The following is a 26,960-nucleotide window of genomic DNA, read 5'->3' as shown; positions in this document are numbered from 1 at the left end:
CTAATTTTCATGCACTCAAATTTAGGCTAAGCAGCAATTAAAACTTGGATCATTGCTCTGCTGGCAAACGCTCCATGCTCCTCCCACCTCCCTTTGTGTGCAGAATTTTATACAAAACGGAATGCAGACGCCACAACGAACAGACACTTCTTTATACCACACAGACAGGGATTCTAAAATGGATTAATTTGAGGCTGAAAATCTGGGTTGGGGAACTAATACAATGAGGTGCCTGTATTTGGACATCATGGTGAATGGGATCTTGATCTAACTGCACAGAGCTCCTCAAACAAAAGAAGGAAATAGGAGAAAGGGCTGCGCATGAGCACAAGCTATGTTTAATTACAGTTTGTTGTGGCATCTCAATCCAGCCTTATGTGCCTGAAGGAACAGAAACTTCTAAAATAGGAGAACTTGGGACTGTCATGCCAGGACAAAGCATTTTGCTGAAACATGCTGGGCAGTGAGTTTGAACTGATAACTAGTTCTTTCAGTCATCTGTTTGGAGCTTACTGCCTTTTTTGCTTCTCTGGCTATTTTTGTTGTTGCTCTCTTTGTCATGCAATTAGGTTTAGGATTTTCATAATTCATTCCACTTATTTATTATTTAAAATCAAGGATTTCTTTATTTTTGCAGAAAGCAATTATAGCTGTGTTGGTTTTTAAAAACCACCAGAGGTGGAAGAAAAAAATCAAAGGAAAAAAGCAGAGTTTAGGTAGTAGCATATTTATGAAGAGGGCAGTAATTTTTCTGAGAGAATCTGAATTGCTGATGATGCTCCCTGGGAAAAGAAGAGCCCAGAATGATTTATTAACACATGAAGTATAGGATTTCAGGATTAGCTCTGGGGGGGGGGGGCAGGGGGGAAACTTATTTTCTCAGAAAATTACAAAGATAATGTAAAGAACAATTTCAATTTTCTCAGTGTTATTCTTGAGCAATAAAAGAAGCCAATAGCTTGGCATAGAAAAATATGTATTACAAGAGAAATGTTAGCAAGATATTGAACTGGAATAACTGTTTGCTATAAAACTCCAGTATTTATTTCAAAAAGATTCTTTCATGTGCAGAAAACCTCTATATGAGTTTCAAAGGGAACCTGGGGGGAAAAAGTAACATAAAAAGCATGCAAGAGGCACAGCAGGCATCTCTGTTGAGTCGATGGCCCAACTGTTGACAAGTCAATAGCAAGAATATGATATGAAACACAACAGTTCACAAGACAGGTGGGTGACGTTAGGGGTGGCTCTTTCATTTATGTTAACCATGGTAACAACAGCATATGTTGTTATAGCTGTAGACCAGTTTACTTTCCCCATCAACTAAGTATAAAATGTGTTTGTTATGGAATTAGATACCAAACAGGAGCAGGCAGAGCAGATGTCATCTGTAGCTACAGAACTTCAGGTGGGACACTGATGGGCTAAACCTTTTCTGTATGAGAGCTTTGCAATACTTGCACGTCTTTCTTTTTTTAAACAATAATGCAATATATCCTGAGCATCAAAATATTCTAGAGTATAAACTGTTACTTCATCAAGAACCCTGGAAGATCTCATTGGTCTTTAAGGTACTACTGGACTCAAATTTTGTTGTTGTAGGGCAGTATTTGGTCAGACACACCAGGAGCCAGCTGAATCCTGGCATTACTACCAGAGCTTCAGGGGGCTCATTTTGTACCCAGATGCCATCTGCACAGTTTCAGGAGACAATGTCAAGTATAGGGTCCGTTGCCTTCCTCCATGCTGCCAGCTCCAGAAAGCTGCCAGCCCCTAAGGGGCTCAGTAGACCGGGGTGCCAAGCATGTTGCTGTCTGACAGATTCACTGGAGTTTGCCTATCCTTGATCAAAGTGCTGCTTGCTCTTCTTACAAGAACAAAATCCTATATATATATATGCACAGCAAATGTTAATGAGTATGCAAGCTACTCCAATGCCAAACCATTTTCTTAAATAGGTGCCCAGTAGAGAATAAGTACAGATGGGGAGGCCTGGGTAAAATCAGGCTGCCTCTTCTGCAACAAGGGGAAAGAAAGTGAGGCTCCACCATTAGCTTCCCCAGGCCAACCATCCCCTGGCCCCTCCATCTCAGACTTCATCTTGCAGAAAGGGAGGGGAAAAGAATATGGTTCCTTCCAGCAAGCAGCAGCTGGAACACCAGTTGGATACTGCAGCTGTTATCATGTTAGATCTTAATAGTGCAGTTTCAATCTCTTATTGTAACCCTCTTGTGTAGGGTTGCCAACCTCCAGACAGGGCCTGGAGTTCTCCTGGAATTACAATTGATCTCCAAACCACAGAGATCAGATCCTCTGGAGAAAATGGCAGCTTCGGAGGGCAGATTCTACGGGATCACATACCGGCTCTCCCCAGGAATTTCCCAACCGAGAATCGACACTCCTTTCTCTTGTGAGTTTCTTTAAACTGAGAGTATAGGGTATATGAATTTCTCCAACAAACAAACAGCTATCTTGGTCGAAGGACACACACGATTCCTTCAAAGATATTTTAGGAACCTTTTCTGAAATTTCTGCTTTCATTTTTTCTAAAAACAGCTAGTTTTCTAAAAACTAGCTCTTTTATTTGTCAAAACATATATTTTTAAAAATCCAGCAGAATTCAACCCAACTGTTTAGTAATAAGTAACCTATTCCTACCTTCTAATGTTCTACCCAATGAGTGTAAAGATACAAATATAACCAATAGATGCTGTTATATCTGAAATCAATTGCAGAGAATCACGAGATAGCAATAGAGAACAATAATCATGACAACCTAACAAAATAAACACTTACAACAATTGCAAAAATATTCTTATTGTTATTGCATAGTTCAATTTGCCATTCAATATATATCAATACACACAGTCTTCATAAGTGTTTGGTTATAGTGGTTGGAGTGTCAGACTAGGATCTGAAAGACCCGGGTTCTAATCTCCACTCTGCCATGGAACCTCGCTGGGTGGCCTTAGGCAAATCACTCAGCCTAACCTACCCTCACAGGCGTGTTGGGAAAGTAATATGGAGGAGAGGAGAGGTAAAGGAGGGGTATATATGAAATAAAATTAAATAAATAAATTTAATCTGTCCAGAAAGGAAGGGCTATCTTCGCTTTCAATAAGAATGAAAGACTGGGATGAAGGGAGAGTAGGGCCGGCGCGTCCATAGAGGCGGTGTCGGCAACCACCTCGGGCGCTTCTTTCCGAAGGAGGCGCCGTGAGCCAGCCCCCGACGACCCCCCAGCCTGACCCAGCACCAGTGCAGCAGCACCAGGCCCACAGGCCGCGTGGCACAGAAGCAACCAGGCTGTGCCTGTTCCTTTGTGCCGCACTTGCGCCCCCCGGCCCGACACCAGTGCAGCAGCACCGCGGCCGCCAATCTCCTCCCCAGCCCTCCACATGGTGGCTGTGTACACACTGGAACCCTGCCCCACTGTGCTTTCATTGGTGCATGGGAGGCCATGCACCCTGGTGCATGCGCGGCGGAGGCTCTGGGGCGCAGCTGCAGCCCCGCTCCAAGCCGAAGTGCACGCTGGCCTGTTGTGCTGAGCAGCAGCCTGAGGCTCCAAGGTTGGGCAGGGAAAGGCTGCAGGTGAACTGGGGCTGCAAGAGATGCGACCTGCCCACATTGTGGGGCCTGGCGCGGAGATCAGGTACAGCACAGCGTATTTGGAAAGAAGGTCCTTCTGAAGTGCATAGAGGTTGCCCATAACTCTGTTGGTACAAAGGAAAATCCAGAAACAGAAGCCACATCATTTTTGTTATGGCTAAATTCAAATTTTAAAAATCACAAACGAATATAGATCAAGATGAGTAGCCCTGGTAGTCTGTCTGTAGCAGCTGAAAAGATCAAGAGTCCAGTAGCACCTATAAACCAACAACATTTGTGGTAGGGTAGGAGCTTTCGTGTCACAGCTCACTTCTTCAGATATAAACGAATAGGCAAGCCTAAAACAACAGTGCCCAGTCTAAAACAGTGGTTTAAAAACCAACCCCAGTCAAGTTTTGTGATTTTCATTTTTCCTACATTTCTTCTGTTTTTTTAAAATTGGTTGGTGGGGGAGGGGGGTGCAAGTAGGTATCTTGCCTCAGGCACTAGAAACCCTGGCACCAGCCCTGAGGATCAGAGGAGATGCTCATTAAATCTGCAGATGATACTGAATTGGAAGAGGTTGCAAATACAGTAGAAGACAGAATCAAGATTGAAGATGATCTTGACAGGCTGGAAAACTGAGCTAAAACTAACAAAATGAATTTCAACAGCAATAAATGCAAAGTTCTGCATTTAGGTATAATTGTAGGATGGGGGAGACTTGTCTTGGCAGTAGTACATGTGAAAAGGATCTAGGGGTCTTAGTAGATCATACACTGGTCAGCAGTGTGATACAGTAACTAAAGGCAAATGCAAATTTGGGCTGCATCAGCAGATGTGCAGTGTTCAGATCATGCAAAGTGATGGTATCACTGGTTAGACCTCGCTAGGAGTACTGTGTATAGTTTACAAAAGATGTTGACAAGCTGGAACATATCCAAAAGAGGGCAACAAAGATGGTGAGGAGTCTGGAGATGAAGTCCTATGAGGAAAGGTTGAAGGAGCTGGATATGTTTAGCCTGGAGAGGAGATGACTGAGAGGTGATATGAGTGCTATCTTCAAAATGGGTTGTCACATAGAGAATGGAGCAGAGTTGTTTTCTGTTGCCCCAGAGATTGGACCAGAACCAATAGGTTAAAATTAAATCAAAAGTTTTTTTCAGCTGAACATTAGGAAGAACTTCCTGACAGAGCGATTCCTCAGTGGAACAGGCTTCCTCAGGAGGTGATGGGCTCTCCTCCTTTGGAGGTTTTTAAGAAGAGGCTAGATGGCCATCTGACAGCACTGCCAATTTTATGACTGAGTATAAATTTAGGCAGATTGTGAGAGGGAGAGCGGGATGAGCTGATACTAGGTGCTTGTGGCCCCTTTCTATATCCCAGGGTAATGCCTATTGCCACTTTGGGGTCTGGAAGGAATTTTCCTCCAGACCAAATTGGCCAGGGATTTTGGAGAGGGGGTGCTTTCTTCTGGGCACAGACCAGGGGTCAGTGGGGGAGTGGGGGCAGGTAACTGTGAATTTCCTGCATTGTGCAGGGGGTTGGACTAGACAATCCTTCGGGAATCTCTTCCAGCTCTATATTTCTATTAAAAGGAACACCCTCTTCATTCCCTCCTCCTCCACATTTTCATGTGATCTTTTTTGGTTTGGGGGCACTGAGCAGTGTACTGGCTACAAAAATACAAAACTGAATTTGTGTGTATGTCTTTCAATAATCCTCATGCATATTTTGCAATTTTGGGGAGCGACAGATATCACAGCGTTTGTAAGCAATATGTAAAGCTTGCATAACAGAGAACATATGATTGGGTGGTTCAGGTGGTCTTACTGCAATTAGCCTAACAAAAGAAAACACACACAATTACCATGGTGCCTCAACTAACTATACAGTGTGCAATGCAAAGAGATTCTTTGACACGGGGGGCCGGGGGTGGTGGTGGATTTTGCTTATCCAGACAGGAAGGAATTGCCCATGCCTTGGTCAACGTACCAAGGAACCAATTTATTGGGGAGGGGGAGGATGGCCTCAGACTAGAATAAAAAGAGTTTTCAGATGCAGATTGAGAGGAAACTTGCTTGCCCAAGGCTGAAATGTAGCTATAACCTATCAAGGAACTAATTCATGTGTGTGTGTGTGTGGGGGGGGATTTATCAGCTTAACAACAAACTAATTCATTAATTAATTCATTAATCAGGAAGTAGAGGGGGGATCCTTCCCACTGCCTTTCCCAAAGCAAAAATGTTGCCCAATAATTCATTAAAAGGAGGCAAGTGTGGAGACTGTGGCAGAAATATTAAAATATTCCGTTATTCCTTAGCTGTGCTGTTCAAATGTGGCTCTAACCAAAAGTATTTCCATTTTGAGCTATTCCTGAGTAGTGGTGTGCATGCATCCCAAAGTAAAACAGAAGTAAGAATTGTGATGGTGGATTGGCTGGCCACAAAGGAAAGGCTGATCCAATGCACATCTGGTGGGAAAATGCCTTACCCTAATGCTTCTGGAATCTTCTTCACTGCAAGTGCAAATTGATAAACAATTGCATCAGCAACATGACCACCATGGACACCCCCTGTGGGGAAGCAGCCCTGGTTTGGTGGGTAAAACAAACCACAATCTGCAAGTTCAGATGTAATGGCAATCTATGGTTTATATTAAATAGGAACTAGCTAATTACATAGCAGGACATAAGGGGAGCAGCAGAGTTTGGGCAAGTAGAGAGGGGCACATGTAAGCTCAAGCCTTCACTCAAGTCACCGTTTGAGTTTAGACGGGAAACAACTCGGGGTCTCTTGGAAGATTTGAAAGGCAGATTGTGGGTTAATGTGGGTGGGAGCTTCTGCATGGAAAACTTTCAAAAAATGTAGCTGTCCATGAATACTAGGAACACAGGCTACTGGATTGTGGCCAGTGCAGTTGGCATCTAAATAAAAGCCAAAAATTAGCTGCACTCATTCTCTTTTTGATATTTCCTCTGATACAAAAGAACTTGATTATGCTGCTAAAGAACTCTCATTTGTCCTTAAACTACCATGGCTCATGTTCACATTCTAGTTTATAAAATTAATCGTTGCTGTAACTAATTGTTGCTATATTTAAATACAAAATTGCTAATATAGTAATTTACTAATAAACTGACCCACTTTAACTTCCTAATCATACCACTGGCTGGCCTAGCTCATCTCCGGTCTGCTCCTTCCAGTGTCCACTGATCATTTACTTTTGGAATCAGGTGAATAAACCTGCAATGAACTAACTTCACAAAGAGGAGAAAGGCTCCAAAGGTAACCATGTTATTAAGAGCTGGATGAATTAGTTTTAGTTTCCAGACTATCCTTATCTTAGCTCACAAATGTTATCAGTGGTCATAGAATGTGTCTGATACATTAAATAGCATCTTGTTAAATTATTTCTTTGAAGATTTCCTGATTTGTTTTACATTTACTTTTACCAATGATTCTATTAATCTAGCACTGTCAAAACAGAAAATGAATTAAAATGCCCCCTCCCTTCAACTCCTGCTTCTTTCTAAACACTCCAATCAAATAACTTTGGAATCTTAGCCAAGAGTAGGTCTGATAGTGGATGGCAGATGAGGATTTCAGTAAACACATACAGAACTTTCTTGTGAGTGGAAGTACAAGAACATTACTTTAATAGTTGGACTGAAAAGGCAAATGACCCATGATCTTTTATTCAGTGCCAAACCAACAACTAACATTTGTGCTCAAAGAGGTAAATGTCTCTCTAACACCAAAGAGAATATACAGATCCTTTTAAAGCCTGGGAGCTGTATGTTCTCTTTTAATGAATAACTTGTTTTTATATTTCAGTTGGATGCTTCCATTTCTTCTTCTTCCCCCTCCTCCAAAAGACTAAAGAGGCAACCTGACATCAGCTCTGTACAGCATCATTTTATCTACTCAGCATTCAACACAGAATGTTTACAAGAAGACTTGAGATCATGGCAGATCCATTCTACCCCACCCCCTTAACATTCAGCCCAATGGACAGTTGGGGAGAATTCGAAAGCTTGCAGACTGTTTTGTGTTCAGTAAAGAAAACACATGAAGTGACATCACAACATCTTTTATTGTCCTCCCACTGATGGTGGGGGAGGGGGAAGAAAATCATGTGCGATGGTGCCATGACACAGGTAAACACTAGAGGGACGGAAGGGAAAATTGACGGAGAACTGCTTTTTGGGCAACAATCACTCTACTACCATCATGTCTCATTCCAACGATAGGAAAAAGATACCTGTTTATTTTATTGTTCTCCTCAGACTTGAAGGCCGTATTTGCTCAGCACGTCCATCCCTCATTACCCTATTATTGCTCATGTGTCTTGCCTCCCTGTTTTTCATTCCTTGGTGTTCCTTCCCCATCTTCCATTTCCCCACTGTTAAATTTAAACTGGAAGCTCCCTGGGGAGGAGTGGGGAATCAAACCCAGTCCTCCAGATTAGAGTCCCGTCACTCTTAACCACTACATTTCTTTCTTTGATGGCATTCCTGGGGGGGGGGGACTAGTCTTGCATTTGAGTAAATACTGAAAAACAAGAATAACTTGCTTTAAAAGGAAAAAGAGGGAAAAGTAAAAAAATGATGACTCTGCCATATAGTGGAATAATTAATTCCACTAAGCGCTGCTTGAATTGCCTCTAAGAGTTTGCTTTCCTGTACCAAGCAATGCTGACAAACAGGAATTCCAAGTCCCTCTTCTCTAGTTTGGATCAAACTTCCTGCAAGCAGAGTGACAGTTATGAAAGTGGATCTTTTATGCCTTCCCCTAACAACTCCCTGTGTCATCACTGTGCCATCTGGTATTGTGCGCGTGGGTAACAAGAAGATGAAAATTGGCTGAAATCAAATTCACACACTCCTGTGAGAGCAGCAAACTTCACAAGTTCAAACTTTTTAGAGGGCTGGGGTATGTGGAAGGTGGGAAACATACACTTTGGCGAACTCACTCTGTTTGCAGGAGCTTGGATCCTATCCACTTTGTTAAGTTCTTTTTCATTTTAATGAGGCTATACCAGAGAACTTCCCAGTAGGTTTTAACAATGGATTTGGACTTAATGCTAACAGTTTATATGTGGCTTTTAAATAATACTTGCCTCTGTGTTCATGTTATTTTTTTATAACGCTGGTTCAAAAAGTTTTACCCTGTAATGTAAATAAATAAAACACTAACCTGTGTGCCTTGGTTATTAATGTCCACAAAATCACTCCACTCATTGGTTAATTCCTCGATTGGTATCACTTTCAAAAGGATGCTGGGTAGCAAGTCTTTGGTTTTGCAATCTGGATAGCTGGAAACTTGATGATAAAGTTCATGGTGCACTGAACTTTCTGCTGGGACATGTTTGCAGTAAACATCAAACCTTGGTGTGTCTGGAATTAAGAAAAGGTCCAGCAGCCTCTTTAAAGAAAAACGTTTGAACTTCCAGCACAATTCCATGTTATATCACGAAGAAGACATGAGCCAGCTTCTCATGAACTCTGTCCAATATATTATCAGTGCATACAATTGCTGCTGTTTATTTCATAGACTTCCTTTCATTTCCCCATGCAACAAACGGCTCCTTGGCTTACTATATTTTATTTTCAAATGAATTTACTTAAATTAGCATTTTAGATGCCCCACTTTATATACAAGATTAAAAGTTATGGCATAAGAGGTATACCTTTGATGTTCTCCTTTAAAAGCAATGAGGCAGCACACCTGTTGTGGATAATTATGCGAGGACTCGGATCTTCTGATAAAGTTAAATATGTCACCCCAAGATGCTCCTGATAAGTTAATGCTATAGCTCTAAAGTGAACAACATGGTAACATTAGACACAACTTAAGTAAACTTCATTTACTGTAACAAGCATCGCGCTACTCTTAAACCAAGACCTTATGAATACCTGCCCAATGCTTTTGAAAAAAGAATGCAGCTTTGGTCACTAATGGAAAGCTTAAAACCTGGGGGGGGAAGAAAGCTAGAGAAGGAAGCTATAATCAAATATGGTCAGACTTCATATGAACACACACAAAAGAGTTTGCACAGTGGAGGTCTCAGTTTTCACAGATTTTAAAACAGACATTGTTTTCCAAAAAAATTTTGAGGACACTGAAGCATGTGTAAGTATTACTGTACATGCTTTTAAAAGTATACAGCTCCTAACATACAGTTGGCACAAAAGAAATATTGGGAAATAGTGGCAATCGAACCAACTAGAAAGTCAGCACAAGGGCTGGATTCTATGCAGCGCAAGTAGAAAATATTGGCAGAAACAGATTTCCCCACTTCTTTCCTCCAGCAGTCGACTGTGTGCCTTCAAAAGGCAGTGCTGAGGACTGGGGGCCAACCTAGATGAAAAGCCACACAACGCAGGCATCCACGCTAAGAAACGGCCCTCCTGCCTGGCCTGCCAGCTGCACTTCCGAGGCAGAGAGAGAAAAGCCATTTCACGAGCCTTTCTTTCCTTGAGAACGTTGTGTGGATTTTTATCCATGTGGTCTCCCCAAACTGCGATTTGCACCTAAAAAATGTTGTCACCATGTCAAACCAGAGAATCCCATACTGAAACAAGGGGGAGGGGAGTCTTGTCGGACTAGTTGCAGAGTGGAGGCTTGAAGAGCTCTTTTGGCGTTTGGGAGGGGGTGGAGGCAGGATGGGAGGGACTCCATGGCCCTGGCCTTGGGGTGAAAAGCAGGCACAGGCAGCAGAGGCAGAGCAACAGCGAGTGAGAGGGCAGCATTGCCAAGTGGCTCAAAGTGCTGCCACGGCAAGCTTCATGGCAGCAGAGTGGCATGAGGCCAGGGGGGGACAGGGGGCAGCAGGCAGAGAGGCTGGGAGAGGAGCAAGCTGGGAGCATGGGGAGCTGTGAGGGCATGAGCTGAGGAAGATGGTCTTGACCCCTCCATGTCTGGGAAGAAGAAGAAAAAGACAGCCTGCAGCCCAGTTTAGTCTAGGATCCAGCTTCCCAGATCTGATCCGAGACTCTCTGATGTGATCTAGGATATCTAGATGCTGTCAAGTGGGCATAAATCTAGCTCTATAGCCAGATCTGGAAAGCCAGAGACGCCCCTGCCACAAACCTCAGTGTTGTCTTCCTGAGGCTCATGGGCATCTGCTGAGCAAATGGGGAGGAAGGGAAAATCTACCCCCGACACTCTCTCCTGTGGGCACTGCACAGAATCCAGCCCACAGAACTGGCCTTTCATGAAGCACACTTACTGATGGTGAGCACCAGCGAAACTGGGCTTGATCATTTAGGGCAACATCTGAATTATTAAAAAGAAAAAAATACCCTTTTTTTATAAGCATATGCTTTCCTTCGTTTCTCACACGAATTCCTGAGAATCTATCCTGATTTGAAGATTTGTAAAGTTGTCTTTTCACATTTATTCCATTCAAGCAGTTTCTTGCATGGATTTAAAATCATGTCAGTTGGGAACAGGGAACCTTTAGCTCTTTTTCTCAAAATGCTTGAGAATAATCTACCTTGTCTCCTGTTCTCTCCTAGCTGTTAGGATCCCTGTATTTTGTCAGCATCCTGTCTTCTAAGGCCTATACTGGAATCTCTTTGAGCCCAAACACACCATTCATAAATCATCAAGAGGCGTCATCGCTAAGTGACTGAAATGATATAGAGGATTCCCTCCTAGTGCTCAAGGACTGGAACACTTCTCAAAGCTTCTGCCACAGGCTCGCAACAAGGGCAACACCACATGGTGGATTCTGAGCTCAGCTTAGCTTGATAGTGCCTTATTTATATCTCTGATATAAGAGTAAGACCAAAATCTGTTTGGGGCCAGGAAATGGAAATCAAACCTGTTATGAGACAACAGGTGTTTCACTTCACAGGATTACATGTTTTCAAAGGGGAATACTCTTCTGGATACAGCCAATCTTATAAGATTTGGAAAATTTGTTCCTTTTACATTCTCAAGATCATTGCTTCCTGGACTCTGTTTTCCCCTATCTTTTCATGTGATCTTCTTTTCATTTCTGTTTCATTTTTCTCTCTTTTTTTGTTTAATGCCTTTTCCCTCCAATTTTAATGTATCTCCTTTTGTGTTTGACATGCCAATAAAGGTTGTGTGTGTGTGTGTGTGTGTGCGTGCGCACGCGCGCGCATTTGATCTTCTTTTCAATCACACTGTGTAAATCTGAATAGCTCATAGTCTTCCTAAAATGCTATATTGGGCAAAGAGTCACCAAACCTAATTATTAAAATGAAATTGTTCACAAAATCTCTGTGCAAACAGGTGTCTCAAGTTATTACTAAAACATCTGGACAAAGAATAAAAACATTTACCAAGCATAAAGAATGAAAAGCACAACTGACAAAAACCCAGTGTTTTTTCAAACACAAATGCATAGTAGTTACTTATATTTTCCTGCATTCCAACAGCAATATTTTCTCTCTGAGAAAATCAGACACTGGCAGCCCAATCCTAAGAAGGGCACGGAAAGTGAACAGGAACCGAACTAAGGCTTGCGAGGGCGCATCTAGCCCGTACGCCCGCGTAAGTGGCCTTCCGCCCGCGCTGGGACGCGGCGCTGGCCCGCCGGCGGGCCAGCACCGGTGCAAGCCACAGGCGCCCGGGCGGCGGCGCAGAAGTGGCGTAGAGCCCTACGCCGACGCAGGGGGGGCGGGGAGCAAGGCGGGGTCGGAGTTAGTCCGCTCCCTAAGCTCCTCCAGAAGCGGGAACGCCCACAGCGGCGCAAAAAAGCTACGCCACGGAAAAAGAAGGCGTAGCCCATAGGCGTCCATGGAACGGCGAAAAATCAGCCCCCTCTCTGAGCGCCTCGCCCCGCCCCTATGGCCCGAAGGAGCATAGGATGAGAACTATCCCGGGGACCAATCAGCGTGCGCGCCCGGCATGGACGAGCCCCCCTCTCTGCACCCAATCACCTGCGACCGCGCCCTACAAAACATCCGGCCAGCGCCGCCCAAACCCCCAGGTAAGTGAGCACTCGGCCGGAGGCTCTGCCCGTCTGCTGAGTGGCATTGCCCCTTTGAAAACCGAAACGGGCTGAGGGCATTCACATTGGCAGGCGCAGAATGCACTCGGGGGACTTTGCGAAAAACTGGGGGAACTTCGCATAAAGGGGAAGAGGTGCCTAACTGCCTAACTCTCTTTCTACCGTGATAGAAAGAATGACTCCACAGCTAACTGATGCATGCTAGTTGCTTCTAACTAAGCACAAACAAACTAACCCTTCCGTGGCAGAAGGGAATGACACTTTGCAAATTAACCGCATGCTCTCCCGTTTCCTTGCAGGTGCCCTGACTCTTGCGCTCCCACCTGGTGATGACCGACGGAGCGCTGACAGGTAAGGAGGAGGTGGGGGGGCATTCCGCAGATTAGTGCAAACCGCCCATTCACCTGAACCCACCCGCTCACTTGCCGCTTTGGGTGAGGCCCAGCAGGGGTGGGGGGCAACCATGGCCGCCCCTGGCTGCCTCAGAGGCAGGCGCCTCGAAAACCACATGTGGCCAGGTGTTTGTTGTGACCAGCTCATTCTCTCCCTTAAAGGTAAAGGCTTGCCAAGGCCGAGTGCATCCTCACCAGACCGTCATGCATCAGCTGCTGCCCTCGACCATGTGCAACCCCCCCCCCGGATGGCGGAGTGTGGGGCTTGCCTTGCCAGTGGAACGAGGCAAAGCCCACACGTGTCTTTTTCCCCCACAGGCACGTCCAGGGCATGGCTGCTCCCCCACGCCCCGCCCTCCCCAAACATCTCTGACGGACGGTTGGCTGCAGCCCAGGAAGCACCGTCGCGCCGCGGCCTGCATCCCAGCCCCGCCCCTCCGAGCGGGAAGGAGGGCTGTGTGGAATGCTCCGGCTCCCTCGCCAGCCTAAACGCAAGCCCGCTCTTTCCAGTGCAATAAAACGAGATGTACAACAACTGTTTTCTGTGTCTGCAAGTCTGACTTCGTCCTCCGCCCCTCCCCCAACACTCCCGTCACATCTCCCCACCTGCACATTGCCACAAATGTATCCGACACACCCCGTCTTGCCTCCCCGCCCCTCCCCCCCTCCTCCTCCCCCCCCTCCTCCTCTGTATTTGACCAGTGTCTGTACCACCCATCTGCCGAAGAGAACTTGATTCTCAGAAGCCTATGCCACAATAAAATTGGATAGTTTTAAAGGTGCTATGGGACCCTTTTTGAATTCGCTACCACAGGCTAACACGGCTAACCCCCCTGCATCTATGGCCAGGTAGAGGGTTGGGGCGGGGCATGTGAGCGGGGAGGGGGATCAATCCCCGGTGGGGAGAATAGCTGGCACCCGATAAGCAAGGGAGAGGGTGGTGCGAGCTGCCGCTGCAAGGGAGCGGGAGATGGCAGGGGAAACGGTCCACTCGCGGGAACCCTAGCCCCCACCAATGGAGAATCCAGGGTGGTGGCAGGCGGATGCCATATCCCGGGCAGAAGGTCTCGCGCGCCTGGGGAGGGTCGCCCCCATCGCAGCTGCAGCCCCAGCAACACAGTCCCATGAGCGGCCGCCTCCCAGAGTGGGTCCAGCCCCTCGGGCGTCTGCAGCAGCCCCATTGGTCATTCCAACACCTTCCACCCCAGGGCGTCCTGCCTCGCATCCAATCCCGTGGAGCAGTTGCCAGCCTCCCACGCCAACAGGCCATGGTTGTTGGGAGGGGTGGGGTGTGTCCGAGGCTGCGCGTGGCTCCGCCCTGGCTCGGCGCCGTCTCCTGCGTTCAGCAATTGTGGCCACTCGCGTTGCCCTGCCGGGGGGGGGGAACCACTCCGAGGCTGCCAGCCCCGCCAATCCTGCAGGGAAGGCCGCTGGCCCCGCCCACAGGGGCAGTGGAAGAGCGCATCAGCTGCGCAAAGTGGCTAAAATGCGGGATCCCGAGGCCTCCCGGCTGGCTGCCACAGCGTGCCCCTTCCCCGGCCGGGCCATGCAGGCTGGGTGGCCACCCCAGGCCCGGGAGGGCCCCCCGATGGCAGGTTGCGTGACTGCCCCAGCTCAGGGCGGCATGCCAGGCAGGGCAGGTGCGTTAGGGCAATATGGAAGACATGCCAGAGCGGCCCCTGGCCAGTCCTTGTGCATCCTAAGCCCCCCCCCCTTGGAAGGGATGCGCTGTCACCGCGGGCCTGGTCATGCGCTCATGGTGCCAGGGCAGGATATGGCTGGCAGTTCACCAAAGTATCGCAGGCAGACACGGGTCCATGTGTAGATGAGCTTTATTCCCAGTCCCACGGCGCAACGTACAGCCAGGCCCAAGGGTTCACGTCCCGCAAGGATGCACTTGAGCAGCACAGCATCCCCGCAAGGGAAGAGGGCCCTGGGGCCATAGGAAGCCAACCACCACGGCCCCCTCCCCTCCAACCCACAGGTCTGAGACGGGGGGGGGCCTGTGCTGAACCTATCCATGAACTATGCAGCTGCCAGACAGAAGATAGGGAATTGTTACATCTCAGACCCTCCAAGGTCATGCCGGCGGGCGGTGTAGTTCGGTGGGCAGCACAGAAACACTATACCCACAGCGGTCCCGGCTGCATGGAGGGCGACGGGTGGCGGGAGCAGTGGGCGGCCAGGCTCGGGGCCCAGCTCATTGCCAAGGCTGCCGGGAATGACCTCCTGGCAGATGAGGGTGCGATGACTGCGCGGCCAGTTTACCTGGAGGAGCTCTTCCCTGGCCGTGCGGAGGAGGCCCACCTCATACGAGCGTGGCTAGACACGGCGCTGTGCGAGGTGGAGCATGACCTCCTGGAAGAGGAGGTGGCTGCGGGCCCTGCGCGCAGTAAGTCAGGGTCCTCGGCGCCATCCAGGGAGCCTCCTCCGCTGCCACAGAGGGCAGGCCATAAGGGCACGGAGGCGTCCCAGCCACTTCCGTCGAGGCGCAGGTTGCAGGTGCTTGCAGCAGATGCCGGGCTGCCACCAACGGGTGCCCCCCCTCCCTCTCTCCCCCCTCTGCAGGGACCATCAATGACAGGTGGATGGCTGCCATGGACCGGGTTCACGGGGCATTCCAGCAGGCGCGGGCAGCGGCACCATGTGAGTCTCGCCAACAGGAGGGGCACGGGCATGTGGGGTGGGGCGGCCTGCGGCCGCGACAACAACCCCAGAGCCCACAGGGGCCCTGACGCTCCCATCCCCCACCTCTTGCCCCCACAGCGGCGCCCTCCCGGAGCCCCTCGCCAGATGAGGAGGAACTTGGGAGGGGCTTCACCGCCTGGTCTCCACCCCGCTACCCGCCACCCGCTGAAGACCCAGAGGGTGACCCAGTGGAGGGGCCTGGCAGGAAGCGGCCGAAGCTGGAGCCCGTCCCCGCAGACGGCCGGGCAGCTGCCGATATGCCATCCCAGGCACAGGCATCTTGGACCCCAGCCGGGCCCCTGCTCTGTAATGGGGATGCCGTGGCGGGGCCGCTGGCCTCCCCCTGCTCCGACGCGCTACCTAGCCCTCACCCTCCTGGCTGCTGAGGCCGGGGTTCTGGGTTGGCAAGCTGCTCTCTGGGCGCCTGATGCGGCCCTGGAATCGATTGGGAATAAAGCCAAGTTCGTTAACCGCTTTTCCCGTGCAGCCCGTCCATGGGGGGCGGTGGCTGCTGGCCGGGGCGGCTTTCCCATGCTCTCTACATGCAGGGGTTGAGGGAGCGGGGACTCGGAGGGGCCGCCTGGGACACCATAGGGGCGTAAAGGGCGAGTGTTTGGCCGGCCGAGCCCCCCATGGCCAGGCATGGCCCTCAGCGCGCAGCATGCCACAGGTGCTCCGCGACCCTGTCTCGCACAGCTCGGTCATGCTCCTGGGGCTCTGCAGGGGCGTCAGGAGAAAGGCGACCGGCGGGCGGCAGCCAGGGGTCCTCGCCTGGGCCCTCTGTGGCTGGCAAGGGGAGCTGCTGGCGCACGGCAATATTGTGCAGCATGACACAGGCAGCCACGAGCTTGGCGACGGTGAACGGCTGCATGGCCAGGCGGCCGCCCGTGTGATGGAGGCATCTGAAGCGCATTTTCAGCTGACCGAAAGCACGTTCGATCACCATCCTCGTGCGCCGGTGGGCCTGGTTGTAGTTGGCTCTGTCGGCGGGCTCATCCGCAGGGTATGGCGTCAGGAGGTAAGGCAGCAATGGATAGCCACGGTCACCTGCAAGGGGAGGCGGAGTTAGGATCTCCCTTCCCATCCCCGTCCCCTCACAGCTCCCCCACCAACTCCTGACCTAGGAGCCAGCCTCTCCCCTCAGGCCATGATGACAGGAGCCTGTTCAGGCCGGAGGTGGTGAAGATCTGTGCGTCGTGGACGCTTCCCGGGAACTTGGCAACGAGGTCCGTGAAGATCCCCTGGTGGTCACAGGCTGCCTGGACGTTGATACTGTAGAACCGGTGCCGATTCCTGTAGACCTGCGGCTCCTCTCTGGGAGCGCATATGGCCACATGCGTGCAGTCGACTGCTCCAATCACATTGGGGAAGCCTGCAAAGGAGGAGAAGCCAGCCCGGATGGGTGCCAACTCTGCCTCCGAGGTGGGAAAGTGGATGTGCTCGCGGATCCGACCAACTAGGGCGTCCAGGAAGGCATGCAGGCAGCGGCTGGCGGATGACTGGGAGACCTCCAAGGCCTCAGCCATGACTCCCTGGAAGGAGCCGGTCGCAAGGTAGCGGAGGGACAGCAGGACCCTCTGGAGGACGGGGATGCCCCGGGGAGCCGCAGCTTGCCCCTGAAGGGCGGGCGCGAGCTCCTCGCACAGAGCCTGTATGGCTGCCCTGTCCAGGCGGAAGCGGTCCAGGCAAGTCATGTCGCCCAGGAGCAGGGATGGCACCCTGGCCTGGAACCGGCGGCGGCGTCTGAGAAGGCGCCGCCTGAGGGCCGCTCGGACAAACACGGCTGGCAGGAGGTGGCTGGTCCGGATGGCTGGGAGCCGCGGCGGCAGTGGCGGGCACCAGGCGGGGATGATCAAGGTCCTGCCTGGAAGGAACGCAGGTTGAGTTTCAGCACCCTGAACCCCCCCCCACGCACAGCAGCAGGCCTACCGGTCTCAGCGGCCCGTTGCAAGTGGTGCTCAGGAGCAGGTCCTCTGTCCGCTGCATGGGCCGTCCCAGCCACCCTTCCCGGTCCTGCACCCCCTGTGCCCTCCTCCATCTTGCCGAGGGGATGGGTGAGCACATGACTAGGTGGCTGGTTCCCACCACTTATCTCGGGGACCGGACATTCCAGCGGGCACTACCCCCATGTCTGCTGAGAGCACTAGTGGCGGCGGAAGCCAGCGCCAGGCAAACTGGACAGAGGCCGAGAGAGTGCTGCTTTTTGGGCTCGTGGTGGAGAATGCGGAGGTCGCCCTGAGCACGCACAGGGGCGCCTCGTCCCGGTCTCGACGACGGGCATTCTGGCAGATGGCAGCTGACAGGGTCTCGGCTGTGGGCAACGCGCCCCGCACTGCTCACTCGGCAATGAAGCGCTGGAATGATTCTTTCGGGCCCGCGCGCAAACGAGTGCGCCTCCTCATGTCTCAGGGGGTTCCTTATGAGCGGGCCCTTGACGAGGGGCTCCCAGGCCCAGAGGCGGTCATGCGAGCGGTCATCCCGGAGGCGGTGGTGGGCGGCCTGGGCGTTGAGGTCCTGCCCGGTTAGTATTTGTGGATTCAGGGAGGCGAGGGGGGGACGTATGGATCGTGGCACATGTGTGACAGGGCCTCTCCCGTGAGTAGGCACGGCCCCTGAGGGTCCAGACCCAAGCCAGGCGGAGGCAGAGGCAGCGGAGTCTGTGCCCCCCCTGGCAGAGAGCGGGGCCCAGGAACAGGCAGCCCTTCCACCGCCACAGCAAGCCCCTGCTGCCAGCGACGAGGAGCCTCAACCGGGCCCGTCGGGGGGCATGGATCCGGAGCACGGTATGTATCTGTGGCCCTGCTGCTGGTGGGGCCAGGGACCGGCTCGGCCACCGGCCTCGGCCACACATCCAAGGCCACTCATGGCGCCGACCGGTCTCAAGACGAGGGGCTGCGGCCGCAGTTGGAATGGGTGTGCTTGGCCCGGCTCGGTGGCCTGTGGCAGCCCATGTTGGGCCGCTGCTCTTCCCTCCCTGGGGCCTCTTCCCACCCATGTCTCGCTCCAGCAGGCACCATGCGCCTGGAGATAGGCGGGGAGGTGATTGCCCAGCTGCGCGAGCTGCCACCCTCCCGGAGGACCTCTGCTGCCGGAGCGGCTCTCCTGCAGTCGCTCGGCTTCCCTGTGTCGGTGGAGGGTGAAGGTGGCCCTGGGACTCCGCCGGTTCAGGACACCTCATCGACAGAGCCGCTCGAGGAGCTGTCCCAGCCTGCAGCACCATCCCCTCCAGCCCCCCCGCCCCCGGGTGCCATGGGCCGTGTGCGGGAAGGACCTGGCTCCGCCTCTGAGGGGGAGGGGCCCATGGAGGGGATCCTTCCAGGCGCACGGGCTCGCGGCCCCCGCCCTGCCCAGCGGCTTCCCCCGACACTAGCCGCAATGTGGGCGGCGATCGAGAGGGAGCGGCTAGAGGTGCACGCTGCATGGGAGGAGGCGAACAACCGCGGCCGGGAGTTCATGGCTGCGGTACTGGAAGTGGGGGAAGGGGTCCGTGCCTCTCAAGTCCATGCCGAAGCCCTGCTCGGGCGGCTCGTCGCCATCCTCGACCCTCCGGCCCCACCCGCTGCAGCAGCTCCACCCGCCCCAGAGGCACCCCTCCCTCGGGCCCAGTTGCGTGCGAGAGGCCGGGCCCGTGGACGGCCAAGGGGGTCCGGCCGCCGGCCTCGCCGGTGACCGCCGCTGCCGCCTTGGGGGTGGGGTGGGGTGTTTTGCTGCACAGACGGCTCTCCTACACGCCTCCCCTTCCTCACGTCTGCTGGGGGAGGTGGGATGATATAATAATAAAGGCTGATTTCTGTGCAATGGGTGTCTGTGTTCTTTGCCTTGGGATGGGGACGAGGGGGCAGGCCCGCTGTGTCTGCCTCTTGGTGGCGGCCTCAGGCCAGCCCTCCCCTTCGGCGCCACTTGGGGGCTGTCCCCTGCTGCCAGAGACTGGCTGCTGCCCTGGATTCCTCATGGCAGGGCGCCTGCCAGTCCCATGCCAACCTCTCTGGACGCGGCCGCCAGGGACTTGGTGCTACATTGGGCAAACGGGGGAAAGGCTTCTCAGACTACGCCCACCCCTCTCCTTCCCGACTGCGAGCCCCGCCCGACACACGAGCCGAGGCAGTCTGCCAGCATGGGCGCGGTTTGCCTGCTGCTCTGGGGCCTGGCCGGGATCGCGTGCTGCCCATAGGCTGCGCCTTTCCTGGCCCCTCCCCCTGACGCTTGTCAGGAACAGCGCCCTTTGGCTGCGCCTGGCGGCGGCCGTGGATCAGACCCGCCCACAACACTTTCTGGTTCTCCAAAATTGCATCTCTGCGCCGCTGCGGGCGCCGCTGCGGCCACACTTTGCTGGCACAGGATCCGGCCCAGCGGCGCCGCCACACCACCAGTGCAGCCGCGTTGGCGTTGGGGCCGGCCATAGGATTGCGCAATTACTCTCTCCCATAGACAATTTTGTATGTGGTGTGGAATGTGGATTTATGAATGCCATGGCTACCTGAAGTAAAAAGCACGAACCAAACCTGTACAGCTAATCCCCTTGCAAACTAATGAATATATCTAATTCTAAACATGGCTCCATGTGTAATCTGGATACTGGAGTCAGGGACAAATGAGACAGATCCTTCCACAAGGATCCCGAGAAGAGTCCCAAAAATCTAAAAAGAAATACGTTGGGAGGTTAACACACACACCCCAAACAGAAGTGTCACCTGTAGCTTTAAGAAACAAATGCCTAGAGTGGCTGTTGCTAGGTAAGCACAACAGTATTGCCCAGCTTTCCAGGCATGGTTTCCTCAGTAAAAAGCAAGGGGAAGGAGCAGGGCTCTTTTCAGGGCTGATTTGACCTTTGAAGGAAGACTCATGGGGGCCAGGCCCAGCAGGAACCACAGAGGAGCTCACTGCCATCTTACTTGCGTGGCTCATCCAGACCAAGTGTTTGTTATTGTTTAACAGCAGTCATCTCACCAACATCAGTGTGTTGCAGTGGCCAGAGTTTCAGACTAGGATCCAGGAGACCTAGGTTCGAATCCCCATTCTGCAATGGTAGCTCACTGGGGACCTTGAGTCATTTACAAATTCTCAGCCTAACTGACCTCACAGGATTCTTGTAAGGATAAAATGGAGAAGAGGAGAATGCTGTTTGCTGCTATGGGTCTGCACTGGAGGGGAAGGCAGGGCCAGATCTAGGGTTGCCGGCGCCCAGGGCAAACCGAGTCTGACCCCTTGCACGCATGCACAGCACGTGCGCGCTCCCAGCGCTGCATGATGATGTCATTTCAGTGACGTCATCACGCAGGGCGGAGCAGCAGAGGCAGTGTGTGGGGCTGGGAAGCCACCCGCGCCATTCGCCTCCCCGCAGGCGAATGGCACGGGCGGCCTTGCAGCCCCCCACGCTGTCTTTCACCTGCCCTGCAAGACAGGGGGCGGCCGGCTTGCTGCGCGCCCCCTGTCCTGCAGGGCAGGCAAAAGGCTGCACAGGGGGCTGTGAGGCCGCCCACGCCATTCACCTGCCCTGCAGGACAGGGGGTGGCTGGCCGCCCACTGTCCTGCAGGGCAGGCAAAAGGCAGCGTGGGGGGCTGCGAGGCTGCCAGCGCTGCCGCCTGTGCGCTCCCAGCAGCTGGCAGCTGCTCACAGCACCCCCTCCCTGGCGGTGCCGGAGGCAGACTACCCCCCCTGCCCCACCTCGATCTGGCCCTGGAGAAAGGTGGGGTATAAATGAAGTCAATATAGTATATATAGTTGAAGAAGGTAGATAAATGTTGGATGGTGGCTAAGTGGGAAGGAAAAAGGGATGTGTTGAAAGGTGAGGACATGGGGGTAGCCAGGAAGAGTAAATAGTATGGGAAGGCAAAAATGAGGTGCTCCCTGCAAGTCCTTCCAGGTTCCCAATCATGCAGCTGGTCCTGGCTCAGTGACCAGTGTCAAACAACTGGGCTGGTGCCCCGCCCCATGAAGCAGCTGGAACCAGCATTTTTCCCAGGGAGAGGCTGCCAGGGGAAGGGAAAAAGAGAAAGCTGAAGACAAGGGGGCATATAAAGGTAGGTTGGCTGGTGGTAGAAAAGAGAAAGAAGCAGGGAAAAGGGACAAGACTATGGGGGCTTTCAGGGAAGGGAAAGAGGACATAGTGAGGGAGAGGAAAATGAAATCCCCTCCCCTGTGAAGTCCTCGTGGGTTCTCTGAATATAATTCTGTTCTAGCTAGGCTGTCCGATTTATTTTGGTATGAGTTTATATTAACAGTCAACAGGTAATACTACACACACACACACATTCCACATTACCTGGTGCAGAAGTCATTTCCATTTTTATCTGCAATAGGTATGGCTACACTCTGCCTTGGAAATTCCTGTCTGATAATGGCTGGTGGGCTCCAACACAAAGCATGGCCGTTTACGGCAGGTCTGAAGCTTAAAAACATGTATTTTTGAAGAGGCAGCACATCAGGAACTGACTGGTTCATATCAGGCATCAGATCCCAGAAAAGAATGGAGCTTGTTTTTGAACTGTCTGACTCTGTTGCAGAGAAGATGCTAAATGTAGTACTGTCTGGAATATGTAGGCACTGGAAGGCAAAGAAGGAAAAGTGCACAATTATTTGTCCAAACTCTTTAATATATGCTAGTTGCAAGTTCTGAGTTTCCACAAGATTTGTAAGATGTAGAATCCAGAGATTATAAATCATGGTGAAATCACACTTAACACCAGGCCCCTTTTTATTTATTTATTTAGAAAATTTGTACATCGCCTCTCTGGAGAACCTGCTTGAGGCTACTTTCCCTTATCGTGTAAGAATATGTTATAAGAGTACTTTGACATTTTCCAGTAATAGTTTTGCGATTGTTATAAACAGACTCTACTACTGCACAGAGTGGGAATGCCTCCAAGGCCTATCAAGGAGAAGAAGACATATCATAAGCAATGATTTATGGCTCTTCATGGAGGCCCACATAACTCTTCGAGATGAGACCTGTTATACTGAGCAATATGATGGGGCAAGATCTTTTGTTAGGGTATGACAAGAAAGGTAACGTGTTCAGGCCAATGGAATACATGCAGAAGATGTCTCCACTTAATACAAAAGTCAATACAACTGATATACAGCATTAAAATTTTACCCACAGACATTCAGGATGATGCTGATTAGGCTAAGAAAGGACACTACAGTGTAATTACAGATTTGTCAGGAACAGAACCTTGCTTTAAATATGCTTCAATCTTCATATAACTCGTCTTTCTCCCCTTTTTTATTAAGGAAAATGGAGTGTTTTACAAATACAAATTACACAGTTATCTGTATACCAGTGTTTATGTACATTTTCCTGGTATTAGGAAGCAACAAATGTTGAATTGATTACAGTCCCTGAAGCAGCCATGAGCTTGGGAGTGCTTAATAGAAGTTGGGTTGAATCCAAAGGTACTTTTCTGCCACTGAAAGGGAAGTGGATTTTTACCAATTCCCCTTCCTCTGCAGTCCCTCACTTTGCCTCTATACTATTCTTCAGGATCCCGTTTCCCAGAAGCAGCATTCTGGGAAGCTCAATGGACACAACAAGGGTGGGGGGAATTCCATTCTGCTGACAGAAATGCCTACTGTTGGTGGAAAAATAACCTTTGGATCCAACCCCTTCAATTTTAAGTTTAGGTGTGGTAAACAATTTTGGCCTTCAAGGTAGATGATTCACATCTTCTACACAAGAACTCTACAAATTCTCAGAACTGTTTCAACAGCTATTACAGATTATGTTTCCTCTGTTACAGCAGCAGCAGCCTTCAGCTTCTGAACAGATGGGGACCAGGCAGAACTAATTCTATAGAGTATCTGGACCTGCCACTTTACAGAGATCACAGCTAATTACTGTGATTGACTGTATTGTGGCATCCATGTTTTTAATTTAAAAAAACCTAAAATAAGTGTCTTGTATTAACTTTTTACTGGTGTTTTCCTTTCAGTGAGAAGTTTGAACTTATTAGAAATACAACTTTCTCCCCATTATAGAAGTTAAACAAACAAATCATAAATACTCCACAGTTAATATTTTACCTCCTCTTTCAACTGGGGCTTCGTGACAGAGAGCTGGGGCTTATAATATATTTGGTATGGAGTGTTATTGACAATGATGCTCTTGTCTTCGATTTGCAGGATTTGAATACCACGTTGAATAATAGAAGAAATGCAGAACTGACACAGCTACAGGACAAAGTAGGAAAAAGGGTTACCAAGAAAAGAGCATTCCTTCTCAAAAACAGAAAAATAAATGTTTCATCTTTATTCTAGGAAAAAAATGGATAATCCCCTGGGTAACACCCAAAGCATTTTAACAGAAAATAAGCATTCTATTTCTACCATCTCCATGTCCCAGCAAAATGTGTTTATTTATGACATATAAACTCCTGTTCCTCCAAACAGCTCAGAGCCCCTCGCATATAGTTCTCAGGCAGCATCAAATTTGCTTCAACAGAAGAACAGCATCATGTACCTTCACACTATTATTTGAGCCAAGAATAGGAACAAAATTAGATCTCAAATTTATAATAGTGAGCTAAGACTGCAACCCTATGCACACTTCCTTGGGAGTAAGCCCCATTGAATCTGGTGGAATTTACTTCTGAGTAAATATGTACAGAAGTGCACAAAAAGTCCTTGCATTGAACCCAGCAAGTAGTCAGTAGAAGGCACGTGGTAGTTTTTAATCTTTTCCACATTCCCCTCCTCTTCAGCAGTCCTTTCCAATCCTGGTAAAATTTATTTCCAGATTCAAAAGGACTCATAGTAGGGTTGGGGGAGGGAGATCTCTCGTGCCCAGTGGCTTTTGCCTGCCATCACTCCCACAGCTGACAGGAAAAAGAAAGAAAAAATTGCCATTGGCAACAGTATAACCACTTCCAGGAAAATCAGAAGTGATATCACACCTTTAGGAATTGCTGGAAACTCTATGGTTTTACCAAAGAGTTTCCAGCGATTCCTAGAGAGACACAACATCACTTCCAAGTTGTCCTCGAAGTGATGTCATGCTGTCACTGACAGCTGCCCCCCATGTCTTTGCCCCCCAGTCTCCTACTGGTTGCCAGGCCAGACCTGGAAACCCTAAATAATAGCCATACAAATTGGGAGGGGGTAGGGGATACAATTTCTCTCTCTGCTTCTTCTGTCAGAACAGCTCCCTGCAGACTCCTATGCAGGTGTCTTGCAGTCTTACAGTCCTGCTGTAGGTGGGGGGACATGGGAAAGACCTGCAATCCCCATGTCTGAGTATTGCTGGATACATCCCAGTGGACTAGATCATAAGGTAATGCTTCCAAGTGCTTTCTCATGTGCACTAGCACAGCTGTGTCAGTTTAGGGGCTGTATCAGTGCTTTGTATAGTTATAGTACTTAGTATTAACACTGTTGTTTCAGTGTTGAGGATTTCATATGTATCATCACAGTAATCCACACAACACCTCTGTAAAGTTAGGCCCATCTTGCAGATGTAAGACTGAGGCAATGTCCGCAAGTCTACACTGTTAATTTTTGGAGTAGATGAGAGTTGACCACTTCACAGCTTATTCTTTCAGCCACTATGCTACACTAGCCCCAATGTTTTGTATCTTCAGCAGACCATTCCAAGTGATGGTTTTCTTCTGAATAAGTCAGTTTCTAAATAAATAATTTAACTTATTTCTGAATGTCACAAATATTTTTGAGTTTGATGACATATGTGTGTGATTTAATTATTGCCTTGTAAACATTAAGAAATAATAAGCAGTTTCTAACCTTCTGATGCCCTGGAAAGGCTCCAAGTCTTATCTCAGCTTCAACAAACCCTTCTTCATCCAATGTTACCACCTCCTCAGTGTCTCCATCCTTCCATTTTGGCGATGTGACATTGTGGACAAGTTTAATTGCTACTGACTTGTGCACAGTGTTTGTGTTTGCCCAATATATTCCAATTTGGAAAGCTTCCTAAAACAAAACAAAAATGCTCAGTAATTCCTAGTACCATTTACATGTGATATGCAGATAGGTGGAGCATACAAGTTTAAAAATGTTCACTGCTAGTCGCCATGCCCATCATGAAAGCAAGCAAGAGAACAAAGCTGCCCACAGTCAAGTAGGGGGCTCCTATACATTGGTGGTGATGGGGGGCGGAGGCTCCCCAAGCATACAGAAATATTTGAATTTGTAAATTAATTGAATGAAAAAGACCCCCTTTCCCAAATGACTTGATGAGTAGTGATTATACACCAAGGGATGAAGAATGGTAAGAACAGCTGCAGGACAGTTAAAGAAGAATGACTTAACTTGCTCACCCTCTAACAGTTTCAAGAATCTTGAAGAGGGAGATTTGGGAGGTGAGGTAGGGTCAATTTCCAAATGGCAGCTCCCCACACACCTTATAGTTTCTTACAAATGTCCAACTGCTCTAAACTGTATTTCTAGTAACTCATTTTTTGTTTAGACTGAACACCACTTTATCATAAGATTTCACAGCACTGTTTTGCTGTTAAGGCATGAACCACAGAACATTCATTCAGTCTGAGTATGGCTGTGATATAACATGGTGGAGGTGCAGTGAAAGTCCCTTCTTTCCATATGCAGATATTCTCCAGTGTGGTCCTGGCCCTCTACAGGAATACTTGATTGTGACTATTTGTTCCTGTGGGAAATTGATTTAATGAAAGAGATTTTATGCAACTTTATGTGCCTTCTATTACTGTTATGCACTTTTACTATTCTCAGGAGCTAATGTAGGACACCTGAGTGGCTAATTGACATTGACAGAGAGGTTGTGGAGAGGCATCTGGCTGCACTGGATGAATACAAATCCCCTGGGCCGGATGGGGTGCACCCAAGAGTGCTGAAAGAACTTTCTAGAGAACTTGCAGAACCCCTGTCCATCATCTTCAAGGCCTCCTGGAGGACTGGGGATGTGCCACAAGATTGGAGAAGAGCGAATGTTACCCCAACCTTTAAGAAAGGGAAGAAGGATGACCCAGGAAACTACAGGCTGGTCAGTCTGACTTCTGTTGCTGGGAAGATATTAAAACAGATTTTAAAGGGATCAATCTGTAAGCATCTGAAGGACCGCTCAGTGATCTGGGGAAGTCAGCATGGTTTTGTTCCTAACAGATCTTGCCAGACCAACCTGGTTTCCTTCTTTGATTGAGTGACCAGCTTACTGGATCGGGGGAACTTTGTTGACGTGATTTATCTGGATTTCAGTAAAGCTTTTGATAAGGTCCCCCATGACATTCTGATGGGCAAACTGGAAGACTGTGGAGTGGACTATAGGACAGTTCGGTGGATAGGGAACTGGTTAGAGGACCGCACTCAAAGAGTGG

The 26,960-nt window shown here is 49.9% G+C and overlaps 1 protein-coding gene across 1 annotated transcript in view; it reads right to left on the bottom strand.

Moving 5' to 3' along the window:
• Positions 1-26,960, bottom strand: part of VPS13B (vacuolar protein sorting 13 homolog B) — a 553,219-nt gene that overhangs the window by 23,682 nt on the left and 502,577 nt on the right. Inside the window, exons 50-54 of the mRNA XM_054984385.1 lie at positions 25,393-25,581; positions 23,680-23,826; positions 21,920-22,200; positions 9,280-9,407; positions 8,787-8,986 (exon numbers count right to left, since the gene is read on the bottom strand). Of these exons, the coding sequence (XP_054840360.1) occupies positions 8,787-8,986; positions 9,280-9,407; positions 21,920-22,200; positions 23,680-23,826; positions 25,393-25,581 (945 nt within the window). The remainder of the gene's footprint in view (positions 1-8,786; positions 8,987-9,279; positions 9,408-21,919; positions 22,201-23,679; positions 23,827-25,392; positions 25,582-26,960) is intronic.

Source organism: Eublepharis macularius, chromosome 7 (genome assembly GCF_028583425.1).
Source record: "Eublepharis macularius isolate TG4126 chromosome 7, MPM_Emac_v1.0, whole genome shotgun sequence".
In the NCBI taxonomy this organism is placed as follows: Eukaryota; Metazoa; Chordata; class Lepidosauria; order Squamata; family Eublepharidae; genus Eublepharis; species Eublepharis macularius.
The sequence above is the reverse complement of the archived record's forward strand: the minus strand, read 5'-3'. Positions and strand labels throughout refer to the sequence as shown.